Here is a 23,257-nt window from a genome sequence, read left to right as displayed (position 1 = left end):
AGGAACGGCGGGCTCCAAAAACAGGTCCAGACGAAGGGAGGCGCGAAACGAAGGAAGCAGTGGGGACGGCTGAGCAGGATTCTCAGAGAGCTCAGTAATCCTCTGGCAAACCGACTGCAGAGCTAGCGCTCGGGTGACCATCACGCTGTGCAATACTGGACAGCAAGAGCCCTGCAGCGGGAAAAGATGCCAGTCGGGTGGAAGGTAGGCCGGGGAGGACATAAAATACTAGACAGTGATTGAGAGCAGGCCTGTGCTGAAGTTCACCGGGGGCGGCGAAGTGTGGCCCCGCGATACAGGGAGCTGAATCACTGAGGCGGGGCCAGAGACTATGGCGCGGCAGCATTAATAGACTGGGAAGCCACCCACGTGGACCTCCACCACGCTACTAGATACGAAAACCCTGAAGTAAGTGGAGAGGGGAGTGACAGACACCCAAAAGATCGCAATGCAGGGCTTAAGCTCACCCCTGCCAATAAAACTGAGTCTCGCGCTCCCCAACCACACCAAAGCCTTCAAGTGGCGCAAGTTGCTTCACAACCTCCAGGGGGAAAGCAAGAAATGAAAGCGAACACAATACCCTGTGGGAAGTGGAGACGACCTGACAGGCCTCAGGGATTACCTAGATGACTCCTGGCTGGCGACAGCAGCTTCCTCTGTGTCTGCACAGACTCAAATCGTAAACTCAATGGAGGTTGCACTCCAACATGACGGGGGGAAATATGAAGGCCAGTCACCAGACGAAACTGGACAAGTTTACTCTCACGAAAGGCGTGGGGGCCCAGGAAAAATCCTCATGCGTGTCTGGCCCTTGACTCCATGTCAGCCTCCAAAGGAGATCCTCTCTCCCTCCACGACATCATGGCTGCTATCCGAGGGGTGTAAACAGCCTTGGAGACCTGACTAAATTCAGTTTCGACAATTCGAGCAGACTTGCACAATATGAGTGCGAGTGTGCATGAAGTCCAAAACACCACCAAAACTTTACTACGGAATACTTCAGTGTTCAAGGCTCATATGAAGCACTCAACTCCAATCTGGAGGCCAAACTGGAAGATCAAGAAGGACGGTCGTGGCGCAACAACATCCAAATTCTTGGGATCCCAGAATGCACAGAGGGACAGGGGCCTCATCTATTTGTAGAAAATCTCATCTAACAGAATCCCCAGCCAAAGGGACTATCAAAATTCTTTTACATGGAGAGGACCCTTCGGGTACCGGGTGGGCGACCCAAGCCAGGAGCACCACCCAGGACCATTATAGCTCATCTCTTTAACTATAGAGCCCGGGATGTGATACCCCAAAAATGCCTGCACTGCCTCACCAGTTCTATTCGAGAACACACAGGTCAACTTCTTCCTGGACTTCACCCTTAAAACTCAAGGGCTGAGACGCAATTTCATAACAGTAAAGAAAGCAGTCAGAAACAAAGGAGTGAAGTATTCTATGCTCTTCCCAGTACGTCTACGGGTGGAATCAGAAGGGAAGACGTGTTTATTAAAACACTAGAGGCAGTGTGGGAATGGCTTGATGGCTGGAGGACAGTGGAGGGCTCCGGGACAAAGGCCCAACGTGGGTTATTCAGAAGCACAACGAAGATGCCTGGAGCCCACCCAACAAAGGGCACCCACCTGGGGATGAAGCATAAACTGTCTGGCAAGCGATCTTTTTGACAAACGCTGAGCGAATGGGGCAGGAAGTTTCACACCCATTGAATGACTGAAAGGTTTGCAATCACCGTGGCCTGACGTTCTCTGCTCCTAAAATAGTGGCAGAAATATAGAACGCCTTAAAGGTCAACAGGCCCGAAACTGTGGTCAAGTACTGTGCCCTGACTGCATACAATCTATCTTCTGTGCATATGCAAATACCTCAGAAACAAGGGGGTGGGGGTGGGGGGAGGGGAGTGGCGAGTCGGAAGGCAGGCACACGATCCCTATGCTTGTTAAGTTGGGATGGGTCGACTGGCACTCTGCTGAGTTGGGGGTCAGGCAATTGGGGCTTCGTCAGGCAGGGATGCAGGGTGGATCAGGGTAAGGTAGGGTAGTTTTCAGAATTTTATAGCATGTTTGCTGTGGATCTTTTCACGTTTAATAAAAAAAAGAGGATATGCACATGCCATTTAAAACACTGGGGATGGCTATTATGGGGATTAACACTAAGGGTAGCACTATTGTACCTAAGCCTCACAGTAGATTGCCAACCCCTTCATATGATACCTAATGCATTAATTAATCGATCCCCGTGAGGCATCTATCCCAGGAATATTTTATTTGTTTACTTACTTGCACTTTATGGCCCTAGCGGGTTGTTTTAAAATGACATCTTTGGCTATTACGAACTGCACTACTTAAGTAAGTCCTTCATTTCATTAGTATCTGGCGGGCAAGCGCTGATTGGTTGCAGGGCTTTTACCGAGGGATGCATCTCTAGGATGCATTTCTACACTTGCACTTAATTGGGTTTCTTTAAGTTGACCTCCCTGTGATAGCACTTTGTCTCACTGCACTAAAGTACCAAGCTAGGTGGTTCTGTTTGTGCAACACACACATAACAAATATTGAATTTAGCAGACCAATCACACTTATTAAAGTGTTCTCATGAGCTAATTGTGAATTATATTGAAACTATTGTATTTTAACTTGCACTGCTAATGGCTTGATATGGGTGAAACAAAGATTTGATTTGATAACTTTAAATCTTGAACTATGCGGTCGATAACAATCCCAGCCTACCCTCTCAAATTCAACAAAATTGTAGGCACTGACAAAAGAATAACGTGAATAGCAGCACATTTTCTATTTGAAGTGCAGTGACTGCTCGTTAGCAGTGATTAGATTTATTTTCAGCATACAGTACAATTCAGAAAATAGCAGCGATATGTCACAAAAAAGGGTGATCAAGGTGGGTGGATGCAAGGTGCAGAAAAGTCTCAAACCCACTGTCACAGGCAGTATATATTTAAATTATGCACAGAGTAGGCTTGAGCTCTACTCCACCCAGAGCAGTATTACTCTCTCACCTCCTATATTAGCTGTGGATGTATTTTCCACCTTGAAGGAAGTATTTACATTAGAAAGCATATGATCTATTATAAATCTGAAATGTGAACTCAAGTATGCTGTTTGTCACATTCAGTTTTGTATCTCCTGTATGCTTTCTACACAGAAAGAAAGATTTGTTTTAACACTTTTTCCCAGCATTGGCAAAGCCAATAGGGCAAGATTTAATGTGATAAACAACATGTGTGCATCAAAGCATAAACACTGAACTTGTGAATTCCTGTGTTTACAATTTCTGTACATGAAAGTCAGACTATTGCCAATGCTTCTTCCAGCTTTGATCCTGCCTGTCTGTTTTTCACCCTGTCTCCTGAATGGCAATCTTTCTGTTATCTGCCCCTTTCCTACTCTAGTGCGGTGTTCAGCCCCTTCCAATTCAGACACCCCAATCATGTAGTAGATAACTACGTTTTACACCAATTAGGAACAGCATAATACATGCCCCAGCCTGTCCAAATCTTCGTACAAGTAGCTCTCGGCTGTATTGGCCCGTTTAACCCCGCACACTGCTTATGACTGCATCAAAGGTCAGAATTCAGTTATCGCCACTTGCTGACCATATCACTAGCAGTGCCCAAGTTTGAGAGGTAGTCACATGAAGGTCATAATTAAAACATACTTGGGTATAAAGCAGTCGATGGACCCTGTTTGAGGATAACATCGTTTTGTAAAGCACCGATTTGTGACAGAAGCCACTTCAGAGCAGTGCTGCATTTAATGCTGCAAATCACCACTAACCCAATCCCCTACCCAAGAATGTCTGTGTCCTTTGAGAACCCTTCTCCATCATGGAACATCCTGCACTCAAGAGGATGCGGATAGAGGAGAGCCTCTGACTTCAAAGCATTGTTAACGGAGTGTACTTCTAAGCTAGCAGTGCCCAGAACAGTTCATTTGTGAGGGACAGGCCATCAGGGTATAGTGCACTTAAAAGAAGAGAGGAAAGTGCAGGAAAACATTTGAATACACAGGAGACAGTTGTAGCATTTGGTTTCCTTCATTGAGTCTGTGCATCTAACTAAAGAAACCTAACGCCAGTGAGCCACGTAGAGTGACCAGTGGGGCATGGAAGAATGTGCATGATATATTTTATATACAAGACATCTGCCTGAGGAAACATCCAGGTATTATTCCTAGCCGCCATACCACGAACAAACTCAGGATATGATGTAAATAAATATATGCATTTATGTATTTAAATTGGGATGGCTCCGCAGGTTAAGCAGTCGCTGTTGAGAGCTCCATGTGATCTAGTGACAGTTGGTGAACTTTAAATGAAGAAAGTGAGTGTAGCAAGCAAGCTCTACCCTTCCAGACGTTCAGTTCTCCCCCCACTGATTTTTTTTCATGAAAAAAAAAGAAAAAAAGGCCAAATGATGCACTTCATAGCACAATTTAGCAAACCACATTATTAAAAGCCAGAGGCTTTACGGGTGGTTCTGAAAGGAAATATTAAAATAAATCCTACATAACAGGCATGGAACAGTGATTCCTCCCCAGGAAAATGAAGAATTGTAAATTATTAAAATGTTCTGCCAGGCAGAGTACCCAAAAGATATCGTCGTTCCTACAAGTCACATGGGGTCTTGATGAATTATTTATTAAGTTGAATGGGCACATTTTACTGTTAATTCCGTCAATTTTTGGAGCACAGATCTAGGTGTAACGCCGTTAGCCAAAGAAGAAACAACTATTATTACGAAAACGAGTGAATGAATTAAACACAGGTAAGCAAAATATAAATACAATGTGGCAGAGTTTATTAAAAGTTTACTATTACTTCAACGGCCCTGAGATGGGGTCAGTGTGCATGCCGTGTGAGAGTGGGAGGTCAGAGATCGGAACATGGGAGGAGTCGACCATTTCACACTAAGTAAAAGTGAGACAAACACCCTAACCATCGGCATGTAATGTAAACGCCACACAAAGCACAAGTGGTAGTGATCACAGTAACTATAATATTAGTAAACCTGTGCAGTATGTTAGGGATTGTTCATTCTATCCTTGCTACCCTCCGCAGATCACTTACCGAAGGCGGAGTCCCTGCGGCCGCAGTTTTTGAAGGGGCAGCTGCAGACTGGACAGCAGAGGCCTTGGCACAGGTAGTCACTTCTTCTGATGAGGCAACTTTTGGTGTCTTCATATCCACTGTGTCCTAATATTGCAAAAACCAGCAAAGGGTCAGGCATGCGGAGGCTCGCCACAAGTGTTTCAATGCTAAAAAGTGATCTTTGAGTAGCGTTACATGCATGCTGCCCAATGAGGACTCATAACTCATGCCAGCCCTGTACATTTAACAAACATGTATATCTCTCCACCTTGCCATGAGGACACAAATACCCGATCTTAAGATTTCAGTCTCATCTGTCTTTTTCTTCAGCTCAGTATTCTGTGCTGGAGGATACTCTGTATCTAAGCAAGCTCCCTTTCTTTTCTTTGTTTTAAATGTTTTTGATAGGCTGGTGGTGTTTCTGGAGTCCACTGAAATCACCTCCAGAAAACAATGCCCTTTCTAATTTCGTGGGCTTTGGACATTTTTTGTTATTCAATCAAGTGTGTATTTAAATAAATCGGCCACAGGAATAGTCCTCTTCCTTTCATTTCCATCCTTCCTGCAGCTTCAGCACCAAAACGACACATTCATTTTTACCACTGAGACTGCGGTGCTGCAGTTCTGTTTGTGAATAGTAGAGGTATGTGCCAAAATCAGCACAATCTTGAAACAAACAACCTATCTAATCCAATGAAAGAAGAGCAGTCTTGTGTACTGAAATGAACTATCATTTGGCAATGTTAGAATTAACTCCAGTGCTAATGGGATGGGCAGCAGTGAATCTACGTGTACAGTAACAAGGTGACTATCTTAAAGCACTTAACACGGTATACATCATTCTTTGAAGGCCTCACATTTTCAAAGTATCATCAGCATAATGTCCTAGAGGTAAGCATGTAAATATCTTATGTCATTTTTGCTATAGATAATGGTAACACCTGAGAGTTACAGCACCTTGAAATGACAACACTGTGTTAGCATGCAATTTATTATTCAATAAACATATCCTACTGTATGCAGAGGTTCTAACTAATGATCTTCTGCATCACAGGTGAAAATACACTGCGCATGTATGCACACACATTTGGGGGACGGCATCATTTAAGCTGCGCTTATAGGCTTAAACAGTCGACAATGTACTAAGAATTCCAAAGAAAAACAAGGATTCCTAAAGGCTATTTGTATCAAACTGTGTAGGAAGAATTGTCATCTAAAATATGACATTTAGAACTAGATAACAGAGGTGCTAACTGCGCATGGTGTGACTCATGCCAACAAATGTTCTACAGAAGAAGGGTTTGGAATACTGACATCTCCTACTTGAATGACCACCGTGCATCTTTAAATTCAATGCAAAGCTAGCATATATGGTGCTAACCGAGGTCATTCAAAGTCAAAAAATATTACGTACATTGCAGAGAGCTGTCACATCTATGGTATTAAAAAAAAGGGCGAAAATAGGATGCTTTAGCCAAACACCTGTTCTAGTTAATTGGGCAGCAGCTAATTGAGATGCAGCAGCACCCTTACTTGGGTAGATAAGTACCAGAAACATTAGTTCTGTGAGAACAAAGTGCTATTTGGAATTCATGGCCTCTCACTGAATATGCGTTATGTATTTTATGATCTGAAAAATGGGTGTTGTTAAGGAGTCTTTAGCGAAGGTGTGGTGTGGTGTGATGTGTTTTTTAAGTTGTTTTTATTCGAAGGTTTCTGAATATACTTACTAAGTTTTTTGTTCCATAAGATACTGATAAATGTATATGCATTATATTCACATCAATAATACCTTTTCATTTTGATTATAAAGGAACGAAAAAACAAAAATGCATAAACAATTAAAGTCTTTTGGAAGAGACAAGTAGGAACTGTCAAATTTACAATACAATCTGCACAAAGAGGGTCAGGGGCATTTCATGAACATCAGGCATGTCAGACTCACTGCTAACCTCAAAGATTACAAATTAGAGCATGTTTACGTTACCTCTGTCAGTCATATTTTTCAGCACTCCTAGGGAGCACCTCTTCGCATTGGACGCTCACCAGGGGAGGGGGGGGGGGGGAATCTTAGAGACCTGGTTAGTGTATGCCATAAGTCCAGATCTAACAGGAGCTTGGGGTCAGTACTCTCAAGCTCAATTCTCGCGCATCATAAAACATCATTCTGCAACCTCTTTCAACCATCTAGACACTGTTGGGGTTTTTGGACTCAGGCCAGGGATTTGCCAGCCTGGTCCTGGCCAACAGGAGTGTGAAGTCTATGAACTTTTTCTAATCTGTGCACTTTGTACGGTGAGACCCAATGCCCAGTAGAAACCCATGCGGGCAGCACTGCAGCTTTAAGTGCATAAGTGCAACTTGTCTTTGTGCATGCCACCCTCTTGCTCCCAATAACCCTTAATTCAAGGTGAGATGTTGTGGATGACTCCTCCACCTGATGTTAAAATTCTTCCACCTTCCCTTCAAGAGCCTTGTCCTCTCTGTGGAACAGCTCCAGGAGCCAGGAAGACCTGGATCCCATAAGAGAGGACAGGTCTGAGGTGGTCTTCAACTATCATGGATTTGTTTAATAAAGTAGTAAGGACTCGTCTTTCTTAGAGTCGTAGCAAGGGAACAATGATTTTGCCATCAGTTGCGACAGAGAATACCTAAATGGCTTCCTCACTATGACCAGTTGCAGGATCTATTCAATGCGGGTCACATGCTCGGACTGAATTTGCGATTTATGGTTTACATTTCCTCAACAGTAGAATGCAGATCCAACTCAAATTCTCATTCGTCCAGAAGCAAATTCTCTCCCACTTTCTTTCTCCCATAAGCACTTTCTCTTGCACGTTTCTAGGTCGAGCCTAGCAGCACGCATGCACTGCTCTGCGAGAATTCTTGTATCTACTCTGTGTGAGTCTGACTCCTCCCACACACTGATTGGCTTTTGCCTGTGTCTTTCTATAATGAGAGCACGCAAATGGCTAAAGGTGGGTGCATGTCCCACCTCTTCTGAAAAGGTTCACTCCCACAGCGTTTTGCCACGGGAGCAAGCAGCGGCGCGCAGGGCTGCAGCTGTAGTGCCTCCTTGTTTTTATCACCATGGGTTTGTTTTGTTTGTTTTGTTAAAGAGCCCTCATGCCACGCTTTCAATTTAATGGCAGCGGCGGGCCCTCCCTGTATTTACAATAACAAAGTAGTTTGTGGCCGTTAAATTTAATGGCGGCGGCGTGCCTTCATATGACCTCAGATTCCTATCACTATGTTACCCAGGTGCATCTTGTTTTGTTAACATTACTGGTTTCCCATATCTGGTAATTTTATCCCCCATCTGAAAGCGACCGGCCGTTCTCTAAACATAAAAACGTGTTTTGCTAAATATGTGTTTTATTTTACTATACGACAGTCTTTGGTTATAACTTTGTGAAACAGACTTTACTAAAGCAGAACTTGTTAGTTTGGTTAATTAAACAGGGATAGCTATTGCACATTAGTTAACCAAAGCAGCACGACGTGTTTCCTGGACCAGATTATTTTTCTGAAATAAACCTTTAATACAAGCGACTGATTTATGTCATTTGAGTATTTATAGAGTCGATTAATTTATTGATGTAAAAAAAATAGCATTTCCTGTAGAGCGATGTCACACTCCGCCTCGGTAATAAATCTGTATCTGAAATGTACGTCTGTCCTCTCACAAGCTTTAAACAAGCACAGAACAATGCACTTGATGTTTTTAGTTGTCAAACCAAAGAAGAAAATCTCAATAAAATCCAGTGTCTCACCTCCGGGCAACAAATGTCTGAATAAATAATTTACAACATGCGTCCATCACACCCCAGAATTCACCCTTTTATTGTCATGTATTTTTTTTTGGGAGCTGGGCGGATCTGAGACTAAATGTACAATCCGTAAGAGCAGGGTTATCCGAGGACACATTGAAATTGTGTCTGTGTGTGTGGGCGGGAGGGGGGGGTGCGCTGCTCTCTTACCTGCACAGCCCAGGGTCAACACCTTCTGGGGTACCTGCCAGCGGACACCGGGGGTGGGGACCTGCTTGTGTAAAGGGCCCGCAGACATTGCCACGTGCTTCAGAATGCTCTGTGGCGTGAGCACGTGACACAGCCGGTTCCATACCCGTTAGAGCTCCTTCACTCTAATGTTCTGCAGAAGCCCCTCTGCAGCCTCCCGCCTATTCCCTTGAAATATCTTGCAGTGCTCGGGTGAGGCAAACCAAACCCTGTGATATTTAAAGCTCGAGGAGAAGGATAGAGACTTTAAAATGAGCATGTTGTCTCTCGGTATTCTTCCCCATCATATGCCTGTGAGTGCTGTCATTTGGGTAGCTGTATAAATTAGTGTTGTGTTGTGGTAAAGCTTGAAGGCCCAGGTCACTTTCTATAAAGGGGAATAATGCGGCTCAAAATCGCTGCCTTCCAGGATTTTGCAGGGATCTCTTTATTGCTTTTCAGATTGATGTCATTTTCTGTTTTGTTGCATATTCTCTTCACCTGCCATTCTGGTGCTTGAATATTATTAAGCGTGCGGAGGGTGCATGACGGATGGGCAATCAGTGCAGCCTCGGTCTGGGAAGTGCGGTGGCCGCCCTTGCCGTAATTACATTACTGAAGTATTTTTATACACCCCCATGCAGCACTTTAATTTTAATGGCGGACGTTGCTTTTTTTTTTATAGTCGCTCGCCGTATTTATTTTAACACATTTGTTGTTGTTTTTTTGTCAAAGCACCCAAAGCTGCACTTTAACTTTAAAGGTGGCCCCGCCCCTTTCTGTATGCCACGCTCGGGATTCAGTTTACAGAATACACAACTCCGTAGACTGTAGTGGTGTGACGTGTGTGGGGTCATTTCCTTGTTCCCTCTCCCAACTGTGTTACAATAAAATGCAGCATTTTCATTTCATTATTCATGTGCAATTGCTCTAGCTGAACACATAAAAGGTCCGAAAGGCAAGACCTATTGGCTATGCCAATGCTTTTTCTTCATTCCCATGCACTCATTTATCCTTCTCAAGCACTAGTAATCTCCATAACTCTCACACTCTTCCATAACCACTCACTGTCCTAAAACCATTTCTTCGCAAGACCACCTCTTTATCACCTGTCCACAATGTCACCTACCACAAAAATACACTGGCCCACCCATCCACAATCTATCACTCGGCCAGACTCTCACTAATCCCTAAACTCTAACCCACCTGTGGTAACATTTGACCCAAACTCATTCTCCTACAAACCCACTCACTTTTGTGCCTAGAATCGTTCAAGGTGAATCAACAGTTAAACTCGATTAACCTTGGGTAGATAATCAAATGTCCTGCAAGACAGTGAGTTTAACTAAAGTGCATTATTCTTTCCTTTCACTTTTGGGGTGCAACTCTGTACAACCCTTGCCACCAAAGTATATTTACATTACAGAAACGAGTAAATCAATAGAGCATATATTCACAAAAGGCAAAGAACGTGTAAGTACTCAGCAATTCTTTGTTCAAAATCATGTAAAAATAAACGTTAACATCCTGTCGATAATAAAAAATACGTTTCAGAGAAGTCTATTATCACTCCCACAGAGCACCCCCCTCCTTCCCTTGAAACTCGATATGGGTGTAAAGTCTATCAATGATCTGGTGAGCCTACGCCCCTTGCTTTTTTGGTACAGATTAGTTACAACTCTAGAACTGATGTCCTATGCAACTGCTTTTATGAAGTTTCTGCCCTGGACAAAAAACATAAAATTGGGTGGATCAACTACCTAAATACCATCCGGGTGGACATAGGTGTGCCCAAGGAGTTAGAAGGTCACCCTCTCACATACTCTAGGGACGCACTAAAATCACAGTTTTGGGCTTGGGTAGAACAGAAGAACTTTACGACATGGCTGCCTAACTGACCTGTTCTTTGATATCAAATCTAGCAGACGGCTAGAAAGCTTCCTTGATTTAATAAAAGGGCCAGAAGATAGGAAATTATACATTCAATTTAGACACGGAGGCCTTCCTATCAATGCCTTCACTAATACCTGGAGGACGAACATATCACAGTCCATGGGCAGTCCTTCTTGCCCTTGCCTTAAAGAAACAATAGGCCATGTATTTTTTGCTTGCCCCGCCTACACTAGACCCAGAAGGAACTGGCTTACCCCTGTATGTAGATACTTAGGAACACAGTCACAAAGAAGCCCTACGTATTCTGAAGTCAGACGTGAGACCATTCTTTGTTTGTGCAACAGCAACATTTCTGGGTAAATTATGGTCCATTAGAAGGAGGGCCCTATCGACTTGAAGGAAGTACATGAACTAAAACCCAAATGACCTGAACAGAGGGGCGTATATTGCGCACTAGCACTTTGGATTGGAAATATTTGGATTGCTTGCTATTTTAATTTTGATGTTATGACATCTTTTAAATATTGAAATATGCTTATATTTGCACTATGTACATATTGTATTTTTGTGTTAAGCTTTTTACCTAATTTGTATCTTTTTTTAAATTACCAAAAGCCTGTATAGGAAGTATTTTAATCTACAGTATCTTTTATTCTGATTATTGCCATGCAAGATCTATGTGCTTCTTTCTTTTATGGTACTGTAAAACCGAAATAAAGACTTTTGTGTGTAAAAATACCAGGGGCGAAAAGAGTGTTAATATTTCAAATTACATCTCTGCCATCCCTATGGCCTTATCATAGGATGTTATTCTTCTTATTATTAGTAGTAACAATAGTAGTACTAATAATAACGAATATAATAGTGTTGTTGCATGTATTACTTGTGCTGAAACAACAAATCTCGTCAATATTGCTTGCTTTAGCAACCTCCGAAGAATGAAGGAGGAATTGGGCTTACCAGGATGTGATCTTGTGTCCTGCAGATCACAGCAGATGTCAGCAGCAAGCGTTTATCTCAGTGACTTCTTCTCAGCTAGTATTAACCATCATAACATATATAGTGCGCTAAATCAATTATGATTCTTGATATATAATATGCGGTCCATTCTACCAGTGCTTTAAGGTTCAGTAGCTCACTTACGGCAGGTGGAGTTTTCGCTGGTGTTTTTGTGGGTGCAGCCGGACTCTGAACAGTAGAAGTTTTGGCACTGGTGCTGACTTGTTCTGATGGGGTGGCTTTTGGTGTCTTCTGCTCCACGGTGTCCTAATGTGACCAAATGCAATAAAAAGTCAGACAGCCAGCGGGTCAACCGATCTTTTCAATGTGAAAGCAATCATTGTCTTCTAGGATATGACCCTCTGAATAGTTTTTTCTTCAAATCCCTTTAACTGATATTTCAAAAATATAGAACAATAATCTGGACAACAGATTTTAGAAAATAAACTTCGTCACAAAAGACAATATTAAGAAGGTATAACAGAAACATTTGTATCAGGCTGCAATTAATCCAGGTGTAATGACATGGCACTGATCTGTCAGAAAAAGATGTGGATGCTATCAAGGATACACCTGCAGAAAATGCCTTGCAACATAATTGTAAAGGACACATTCACAATGATGGGCATCTCGGTGCCAAGTAAGAGATGTTTGTTGTAAAGCTACTCAATGGTATTTATCTTATTGATGTGAGGAAAACAAAAGTATATGTGGACCTTCGGGCATTCAAATAAGTTGCCATGGGGGGTCAAATAAGATCCATGAGGTGCATGACTTAGTCCACTGAGGTGAAGAGACATAACACTAACAATTTAACTATAAGTGACCTTAATATGGCTGATCTTACAAAATGAAACATTTCAAGATTGTTAAACAAACTGGCAACCTGGCAGCTGCCAACAAACCTAGTAGGTACAGGGGTGTGTGGAAGCAAGAAATCTATGTTATAGTTTCATGTGAAAACTCAGGCTCCAAACTATAGATTGCCAAAACATTGACCATACATACATAACTGACTAGATATATTTTAACTACTGATTAATGCCTAAATCCAGCTAAACCCCTTCCTTACATGCTTTAAGGCCGATATAATTTACAATATTTACTCAAGTGCCATCATATTTGAAGGTAACTCAAGTCCTACAGGTTGACATTTTGTAAGGATATACATTTGTTAGTTGATTTTGGTAATTTATGTTTTGGAATCTCAGTTCTTGCATTTTGCAAAATATGTTTTCAACTGCTATCCTATATTATATTCTGTGGTTAGTAACTTTCTAGCAAGTTTTCCCAGACAAGGGCCCGTTAATTTTAACCTTGTACGTTGTTACCAGCCATGACTTTAAAGAGCAGTTCATCACATCTCGTAACAAAAATGTAATTATCATTGTTTCAAATAGAATATATTTTCGGTATCAAATTTTATATCTGTGGGCAAATTTAGAATTAATGTTTGCTCCTAGATAAGCAACCAGAGTGGCAACAGAAACATAACAGCTGTAAAGTATTTGGTGCCAGACTCTAAGAATAAATAACACCGAAAAGACAAGTGCATCAGGCGGAGAATGACTAATCTGCAGTGCAATGCAGCTGATGAACTGTGAAAGTTGTGCAAAGTAAATACCTTCATCGAATTGGAATGACTGACTGACCTCCTTTTAAGAGCATGAGGAGAGAAGGTTCTATTGATCTGTACAATCTCACATTAAGTGGATAAAAATCAAAAGGCTCTGAAGATCTCAATATTCCATTACTAATTGTTTGGTGTGTCAGGCAATCTACACAGTGTGCTGGTCCTCACTTTCCCAAAGTAAACTTGGAAAGAATGGTGGCTAAATAATGGGGTTTTCAATGTACTGGCCCAGGCTGTAATGTCCCCTAAAGATTACTTAAACGGCAACATGTATTACAAGCAATTAGTACACACTGGTTCTGCAATGTCACTTGGACCATCTGTTTTCACAAGTATGTAGCATGTTCCTTCACTTCCTTGTTCCAAGCAGCCCCTCCCAATTAGATTCTCAGTTGTATGTAATGAGCGAGGATATACATGGAATAAATAAGTTGAAGGAATCAAAGGTTGTGTAAATTTCACCATAACAGGCCAAACATACCAGAGGGATACAATTCTTACTGGTGTTTATGGCAATGTTATTGCCCAGGTACATAGTTAAAGGCAGGTATACCAACGGTACATGTTCAGGACTCAGATAGCAGTACTAGTGAGAATATTATGAATGTGTTTTTCATAAAGATGACAAAATGCCTCAAAATGTTTTTTTTCAGAAATACTATAATTGCTAGACCACTATTATGCAATGTAAGCCAGCCTGTTACTAAGAACTCCCGCGCATAGGCCACAGATAACCTATTTCTAATCAGAGACAGCCAGCATGTCTGCAAGAAAACCCATACACAACTGATGGGCCAATAATTGGAGGGGTCGCTTTCATGCCACCAGAAAATTGCGATAAATTTGTCTTCGATGCTGCTGATGTGCCATTATTAGGTTGAGATAGCCAGCATATCACCAAGTATGCCCACAGATGTGTCACTTTATGTGATATGTGAGAGGAAGAGACACACTCACTCTCTTTTTTTCTCTCTTTCTTTTTATCTCTCTTCCATCTCACAACTTGCCCAACCTATTGCCTGTGCTCCTCTGGTTTTACTGCAGATCTGCAGGAATAACACGCAGAAGGAACAAGTGGGAGCTTCAGCTTACATCACCTTCGGCTAATTACATGCCATGTGTAAGGTATTCATTAGCTGAGCTGGTACCCTTTGTTCAGGCTCTTAGTCTTTCTATTTCTTCTCTTTAAGGGCAGCAGGAAGTGTTGTAAATCTGTCCATCAATGCTTTATGGGTTAGGCACTACCTTTGCAGAACCAACAGAGAGCTGAAGCAGATTAATTGCATTATGAAGGTCTTGCTAATTTGAAGCAGAGAAATAAATGGCAACAATAGTACAGATGTCACAATTAAGCATAAAAGAAAGTGCCACCATTTCACAGACAAACACAATATAAACGTATCTGAAGAAGTAAATATTCCTCATTAAATCTCATCTGTTATCCTCTGTTCATCTTTGAGATTTTTACATGTTACCTTCGATGTACACAATGCAAGAATTACTTTTCACAGATCTTTGATAGCTGCAGCAAGAATTTCTACCTAATAATGGAACAATTAGGACGATATCAGAGTAACCAGTAAAGTATGACTTTGTGGTCAGTCCCTGCTTTCCAGAGGCCATGCTCCTAACCCTAATTTTGTAACTCTGGAAAATGTACACTACAAGTGTTACTCCCTAAGCTAATATTATAAATTGAAAACGTAAAAATCTTCTAATGCTAATATTGTAAATCTGGATCACTTGGTGTTGACTATCCGATCCTTAAATCTATCACCCTCATATATATCCAACCCGGATTATTTATTTTACCATTGGCACACTAATAGTGCTTTCTGCGTGGAAATATATTTATCTGCCATCATTCTGGTCTCTTAACAGGTCATTTGTGATCCGGTCTTTCAATACCTAATCACAATTTTTCAAGATTTGCACTTGTTTTTGTATAATCTTAGTTTACACTTCAAAGGGGATTTGGTTTTAAATAATGTGTCCCTAGATCTACTATTTATTATTCACTACCGCTCTGTCAGCTGCCCAGGCCTCATTTCTTTTCCGTCCTCCAAACAGCAAATTCATCACTGTTTGAAGTGATATTGTGTTTTTGGCTTTGCTCCTCTTTTATTGTCCAACTCTGTTACTTTTCTAGTTGTCACTTCCAAGGTATCATGCACTGGAGTCTTAACATTTGAAATGATGCTCTTTTCTGAATGAGTATTTATCTCACATGAATCGCATGCACAGAAACTATTATGTGTAAGCCATTCGGCACATCACAAATTACTTTATTAATGTATTCACTCATTCTAGACATAACAATGGCTGCCATTGAAAACTTAGTGTCCATCCGATTGGCTCTGCCTAAGCAATTACTATGTAACTTTTTCAAAGCGCTCACCAGCGGACATGATGAACAGGTGAAAAAACATTAATGGATGTGAAACAATTTGGCAATCACAAAGCGTCTGTAGCTGAGGGAAATTCAAAACCAACAGTTTTACTGAACTCTAGAATTCAAATAAGCACAACTGTCCACAGGTTGTAAAACACTTCTCCAAACTAGTCTTAACACAGTGATATGGGAACCTAATTGCTTGTTATTTGCCAAAACATGAGATGATTAGAATTGGAGGTTGGAGTGGTAAGCAGTATGGAGAAATTTGCAATTCAAATAAAATGATGAAAAGTAATGATGGAATTACAAATCCCTTCTTCAAATGGAATATAGGAACTTTCAAGTTTTTTAGATTCAATCTAGTCCAAGGGGGAAGGGGGGGGGGTTCTAAGGTGGGAAATCTACAGTTGGAAGTATCCATAAGAAATGAGTGTTACACTCTGAAATTTCCACTACTTCTAGGAACAAAGTATCAATATGCAAGGACATGTGCACTCACTTTTTTGTCAAATGTAGGTTCCCTTGATATGGCTGAGCGTTTGATCCCATGCACATTCAGGGCACAACACACACCTGGCTTGTTAAGCAGGGGTGAAGAGTTATGGGTGACTGCTCATTTGATTAATCTTTTTGCTGCCTTTACTTACAAAAACGTACAAAAGGGGGCGGTGATGGACGGAGCATCTGAACCAATCAAACACTCACACCCAGTCAAGAGATCTGGGTTTAATCCATCACCGTTCCTTAGCCCACTCTGCCCCGCTTTTGTACCACTTTACTTACAAAGACAGCATTACTATAGCCTTAAAGCCTGCTGTAGCGGGCTATACCAGCTATTAAAGGCCTACTCCAGGATTAAAGGCCCACTCCAGGATTAAAGGCCCGAGCCGAGGGCGAGGGCAATTAACAAGGGAGTAGGACTTTAGTAGCCGGTATAGCCCACCTACAAAGGGATATAAGGCTATTAGAACATTCTGCCACTAGAGGGTAGAATGCTCTAACAAATAAAACAAAGGCTTCACAGGGTGCGAGGGGATTGAAATCCACAGCTGTGAACAAAAACATTTGAATGTTGGTGCTCTGGGCTTATACCAGCCATTATAAGCCCGGAGCCACTCCATTGTTGAGTCAGAGATCATATTCCTCCACAATAGATACTATTAAACATTAATGATTTAAAATAAAAGCCTATTATTGTAACCCTATGTCTCACTGCCAATTGATCTATTTGCTTTGTGACTTTTCACATTAAAGAGTGTGAGACCAGTACCACATTTATATAGATATATAATGCTAGGATGATTAAATGCTTAATAAAAAGGGGCGTGGACAACCATAGATTTTTGACAACACCACAAGGGGCTCTGTTTTAAATGTTGTTGGAGCATGCCTTGAAAACTTATCAATCACGAAAACTTACTGTAGACTTGGCAGGTGCTGTGGGTTTTGCCGTCGGAGATGCAGTGCAAGCAAAGTCCTTTGACAACTCATCAGCTAATTCAGCGTCGCTCATAGGCTGCAAAAAACACCAAAACACAAAATGATATATTCATTTCTTTTTAATTTCTAAAACAAATCAGTGTCATTAACACTGGTAGCAAGCATGTTTATTATTCTAATAACGGTTACAACCAGACTAAAAGTGAGAAGCAATTTACTTAATGGCATTTTTTTACGTTTGCTGATGCAATTTAATACTTTACCTTTCAGAAAGACCTCCAAGCAGAAATCTGTAACATTATGGGCGCTATTGGTAGTTTTTAGACTAAATTCTGATGGGGAAGGTAACTCCCATTATTGGTACATTCAAAATGACTGGGACCACAGATTTACCATGGACCTGTTGAAAGCTGTAATAATGTCGGGGTGAAATTCCAGGGCAAAATGAAATTATCACTTCTCCCAGTAAGAAAAACGCAACTTCCCTTTAATAAATGACCTGCAGCTAGTAGAACTGTAGATTGGCGTGTTTTTAGATTCCTCCCATCTAGTGTTAGGTGCAGGCGTTACAAATGATCTTTCTACGATTTAAAGGTTTTGGTTTTGAGATGACTCATGCCTCTCTCACTAAAGCCAACAATACACTAGGACATAGACTACCTCAGATTTTGTTTCCCCAACAGAGCTGAGAGTGGGCAAGTGTTGCGATATGGAGGGAGACAGGCTATCATGCTGGTAAACAGTTATAACTTTTTTTTTTTAAATGTTTCTTTAAATGTGACGATTTTTCCAAAGGTCCTATTAAATGCTCCTATCCTTCCTAAGAGACTCTACAGCACTACACACAGCAGACTGATAGCTACAGGTAAATAAAGTTTTCGGTCTGCAGTAAATTATTCAATAGATCACATGCTTTGCACTGCCTAAAAACAGTGCCCTTCTCCGTAAAGTAGAAGCTTGTGAGCTATTGCACAAGGCGTTTCAAACAAATTTTTAAAAATAGATTGCCCAAATTCTGCTTTTTTGTGTGCATGAATGTTCACACAATAGTACTTGGTGAAACTGTGATTATTGTACTTTATTGCAGCTCTACAGATGCCTGCAATTGTGATGTTTGTAAGAAAAGTTAAGCAGTTCCCTCTTTACGAGTAGAATGTACTTTGGGCACCGCTTGCAGTTTAGCTTTGGCATTGCCATAACAGACTTAACTATCCATCTAGCAATGTCTCACTTGGAAATAGTTTTCCTTAAGTAAGTGTTCCCAAAATCTACAAACAGTTGCCTAGTTTTCCTAAAAGTTTTGCTGTTATCAATGTAACACAAAGGTGCTTTTTTGGAAATCTAAATGATGTCAAACACTTTATGCCACTCTTTGATGTTTGGGAAAAAATGTGTAGGTCAGTCGTTTGATTAACATGGAATGCAGAGACGACCAAAGGCAGAAAAAAGGGCTAGTTCTGAGGACGACCTGAATAAATGGCTCTTCCCCTGCTAGTTCTTGCAGTTCACCAACTCTCTTAAGAGTGGTCATTGAAAGAAGGAATGCCACCTTCCACGAAATAGGCTGTAAACCGTAAGAGTGTAATGGCTCAAAAGGTGGACCCATGAGAACGGTAAGAACAATGAAGAGGTCTCACAAAATGACTGGTAGTGCTTTAGGAAGAATTAATCTAGAAGGGCCTTCCATAAATGCTCTAACCAATGGTATTTTGAATATTGATTGGTGTTGACTATTTTTTGCATCTAAGTGAAGTCTTACAACAGTACACATCAACAGTGATCTGTATAAGGGCAATATGTACCATATAATGTCTTGCAACAACATTCCCATGGACTGCTTTTGAAGAACAGTGCAGTACTGAACAATCCTTTTCTATTTGGCCGCATATCAAGCCCTCGTAAAGGGCTCCAGGGTCTCCTTAAGAATTAGCATACATCATTTAGGAACTGGGACGTACCAAACCCCCAACACCTCCGGTGCCAATTTGCAAGGTTCAAAGTCCTGGGATAGTAATGCTGTAGCTGACCTTGATGTATGTGGACGTAGCCTTTTGTGTGGATGTACGATCATTTCTAAGAGCATTGAGAACTGTGTTTGCCTTGCCCGTTGGTGCAGTAAGGATGTGCATCATGGGTGTCTACCTCATTTTCCTCACCACATACATAATTCTAACTAGTTGAGTAATAGCATATGGAAAAGTTCCTGACCAATTCACACGCAGTGCCCTGTCAGTGGATTGTGGGTATCTGGAGATGAAGCATTGGCATTTTGAGTTTTTGCACATTGCAAACAGATATCCTTTGGAGTGCCTCAGTGGTGAAAGTATATTGTACTTGTGGACTGATTTTCCATTTCTGTGTTTGTGGTTGTGTCCTGCTTAACAAATCTGCAAAGATGCTTTCCTCTCCAGGGTGGTGTTCGACCTGGAGAAGGATGAATTACCCAATGTCAGATTTTACGCACCAGCCTTGAGAGCTGTGGAGAGTGTGTGCCTCTTTGGTTTAAGATAACATACATTGTGGCCATGCTGTTTGTTCGAATGAGTACTATTTTATTGCAAATTAGATCCTAAAATGCCCATAGCTCCAAACTGTACTGTTATTTGCTCCAGGATACTGATGTGCATTGTTTTGCTGCTAAAGACCATGCTTGCCCTGCACAAATGTGGTTCCCACCCATACAAGATGTGTCTGTGGTCATGGTCTCTTACGGCTGGGGGTTGAGAAACGCCCTGTCCAGTAACAAGCTCTTGTTGCTCCACCATTGCAGCTTGTGCTCAACCCTTGACTCCACCAACTCTAGATCTCCGCACTGCCCGTAATCTTGTGATGATTGTTGTGCAAGACATTCCTGAAGTGGGCGCAAATGCAAACAAGCATTTGGGACTAATGCAATACACAATTCCATCACTCCTAACAGGCTTATGATTCCCCACTCAGATCGAGGATGTAACGTCTAGTAAAGAGGAAGCAGCCTTTCAAATGTTATCACTCTCTTTGTTAGAGTAGGACGTGTCTATTGCTGTATTGACTATTGCTCCCAAGAAGGGTTGTGCATGTTGAAGGAAGAGGTGAGACATTTTGGAGGTTTTAGGGTTCACCGTAAGCCCTAAAGCCAAAGATTGTTAAGTGTGAGCAAGGTATTGTTGTCGGCAGTTGCAGTTTACGAGCCAATCGTCCACATATGGAAAGTCGTGAACTGAGTTACGACAAAGTTGTGCTGCAACCACACAAAACATTTTGCAATTACCTGTAATGTTTGCCATTGATCACAGACCTGAGATAATGGTGGTATGCAGCGTGGGTGGGTATGAGGATATAGGGACTCTTGCAGAGATGCCCTTTTGAAGTGATCTATGATGATGTACAGGTTGAGTAGCCGTGGAGGGTGAGAAAGTAGAATGAGTAAGTGCCTTGCCCCTGTTGAGATGCTTTAACTTGATTGATTGCTCCCTTTAGATGCATACAATGCTTACACGTCCAAGTGAATCAGCCTTTGGTGTGTCTGACTGATGTGATGGCTGCATGGTGGAATATGTGGCATGGTATGGAATACTTAACTGTAACCGTAGGTGATGATGGATCATACCAACTTTGTCGGAAATCATTTATACCGCTCTGGAGCCCACAGCCTTTTTCCCACTGCATCAATTATTTTACTCTCATTGTCAAGAGGTAGAGGTGGAGTTTGTTCTCTCCCTTGTGCCAATGTCCTTTAACTCACAGTGTTTACCCGCAGAGAATCTGGAAGAACATGTCCCCTAATGTTCATAGAGTGGCCTGGTGAAACTTTCAATTTGTTCTCAACTCATGGGAGGAGGGCGGAGTGGGATCACTATAATGAGTTTAGTTTTACAGGGTCTGAGTCCTTGAATCTTTGTTTTAAAGGCTTCAGTTTGTTTTTCAACATGGGTAGGTAAATGGCAAGTACACTGGCTTTCTGAGCAGGTTTCTATTAGGGAGTCTTCCACCTCCTCCACAAGATTACATTTTACTTTATGGTGCTCAGCAGCCAGTTGAAAGACTGCGTAGTATGCAGCAGTAATACACAGCAGAAACAGCCAGGGATGATGGGATCACTGAATAGGGCTTTAAAGAAGGGTTGTTTTGTGGTTTTTCAAGCCATTGGTAATCCCCATCTTTCACAGAAGTACCTTTCATAAGGGTCAGGGTAATCTGTAAGGTCCTGATCTGAAGAGTGTACACAATGTACTAGTGATACAGATTGTATAGGGGACTGTGGTGGAGAAGGTGTTGCATTCCTAATACTTGGTCTTTTTGGATTGGGTATTATTACCTTAGCTATTTGGAAATGGCCTCCTCCGAAAAGAGGTTCCTTTTTCTTGGGGGTGGCCTGGTAAGTGGGTGTTGGTTGTGGCAAGAGTGATTTCGCTAGGATATGGCCGGTCGCTGTATCTAAATAGATCTTCCCCTGCCTCACATCTATTTACTGCTGATCCTCTGGTATTATGTCATTTGGCAATGATGCTAGGTTTGAAGTTGATTCTAGGGCCAAACCTGGTTCCGAGGAGGGCAGGGCTGTGATATTGAGATCAAGTTACAGCACCGAGATTTGGCTATTTCCTGGTGTCATGCTTGGCTTTCGAGGTTGAGCGGGAGCAGCAGTGATTGTGCTGGGCTGGAGTCATGGCTCCCTTGAGGCTGTTCCTTACCCAGGTGCTGAGCTGTAGAGGTAGGAGCCGCAAAGTGAATGGCATGTGGAGTGATGGCAGAGTCTTTTCCTAAATGTGGGCTTCTTTAAGTCTAAGTCCTCTCAGAGCAAATAATCAGGGATCTGCTCCTCATTGGTCCCCAGAGCACTGCAGGCCTCGCCACCTTCGGCATCGGTAGATTGCTCAGGAGAACCTTGACTGCACTTTATAAAGCACCCAGCATTTAAAAGGAGTGTTCTTTATACTCTAAAAGCCATTCTCATATGACATGCCTCATGGTTTTCTAGTCCGATGCGTTCAGTAGGCGTATGTTTAAGTGAGATACATTTTTTTATTATTCTTTGTCAAATTTTCGGTCCAGCTGCATTTCAAAAGCAGGGCGCCATGAAGTAAGTCCACAACCAATGATGGAAAAAAAACACCATATGGCTTTGGAGGAGGGATAATGAATACGAGTCACTTTAATACGGAATCCTATACTTTGGAGGAAAACAACGTGCAATGTCGGAACCTAATGCTAGATAGCAGGAACGTACAAAGCACGCAATTGCCAGCATCACAACTGGAAACCTTTCATTTCTAAGACGAACTTCATGGATCCACTAGCAATATATCTGTTAAGTCTGCCACCCTGTTTAGTTCCAAGGATAAGGTACAGATTATACGCAGAGCTAGACACCTCCTGATTATCATCTTTAAAATTCAGCAAATCATCACAAACATTTAACCTGGATTTTGGATTACTCCAACAAGTCTATGTATTAGACCCTCTTATATGACATTACATCTATTTTTACTATTTAGTTATTTTCCAACTGGTCTTACAACTTTACAGTGATTTTTGGGGTGGAGTTTGTTGTAAAGGATACCTTTAGAAATAGCTTTATAAATAAATGAATGTCTTTTAAGTTTATGCAATTGATCAGATGCTATGCCCTGCATTGATGATGAATACAAGTGATACAGACAACAGATCTGATAAATTACCATTGTTAAGGTTTTTTTTTCCAATTGTAATTTTTAATATCAATATTCTGGGTGGATTGTTATTAATACAGAAATACTAATTTAAGTCTGCACTAAATGACTACCTGATCTCAGCTGAATATTGCTT

At 41.6% G+C, this 23,257-nt stretch overlaps 1 protein-coding gene across 28 annotated transcripts in view; it reads right to left on the bottom strand.

The window, feature by feature from the left end:
• Positions 1-23,257, bottom strand: part of CAST (calpastatin) — a 641,814-nt gene that overhangs the window by 219,660 nt on the left and 398,897 nt on the right. For all 28 annotated transcript variants that reach the window (XR_015309292.1, XR_015309294.1, XR_015309295.1 and 25 more), the window contains 3 exons: positions 17,451-17,546; positions 12,147-12,269; positions 5,092-5,217 (listed from right to left, as the gene is read on the bottom strand). Coding sequence is in view for 24 of the 28 variants with exons in the window: in XM_086960931.1 (XP_086817057.1) it covers positions 5,092-5,217; positions 12,147-12,269; positions 17,451-17,546 (345 nt within the window). In the remaining 4 variants the exon portion in view is untranslated. The remainder of the gene's footprint in view (positions 1-5,091; positions 5,218-12,146; positions 12,270-17,450; positions 17,547-23,257) is intronic.

Source organism: Lissotriton vulgaris, chromosome 3_1, assembly GCF_964263255.1.
Source record: "Lissotriton vulgaris chromosome 3_1, aLisVul1.2, whole genome shotgun sequence".
In the NCBI taxonomy this organism is placed as follows: domain Eukaryota; kingdom Metazoa; phylum Chordata; class Amphibia; order Caudata; family Salamandridae; genus Lissotriton; species Lissotriton vulgaris.
This window is presented reverse-complemented; position numbering and strand designations above follow the sequence as displayed.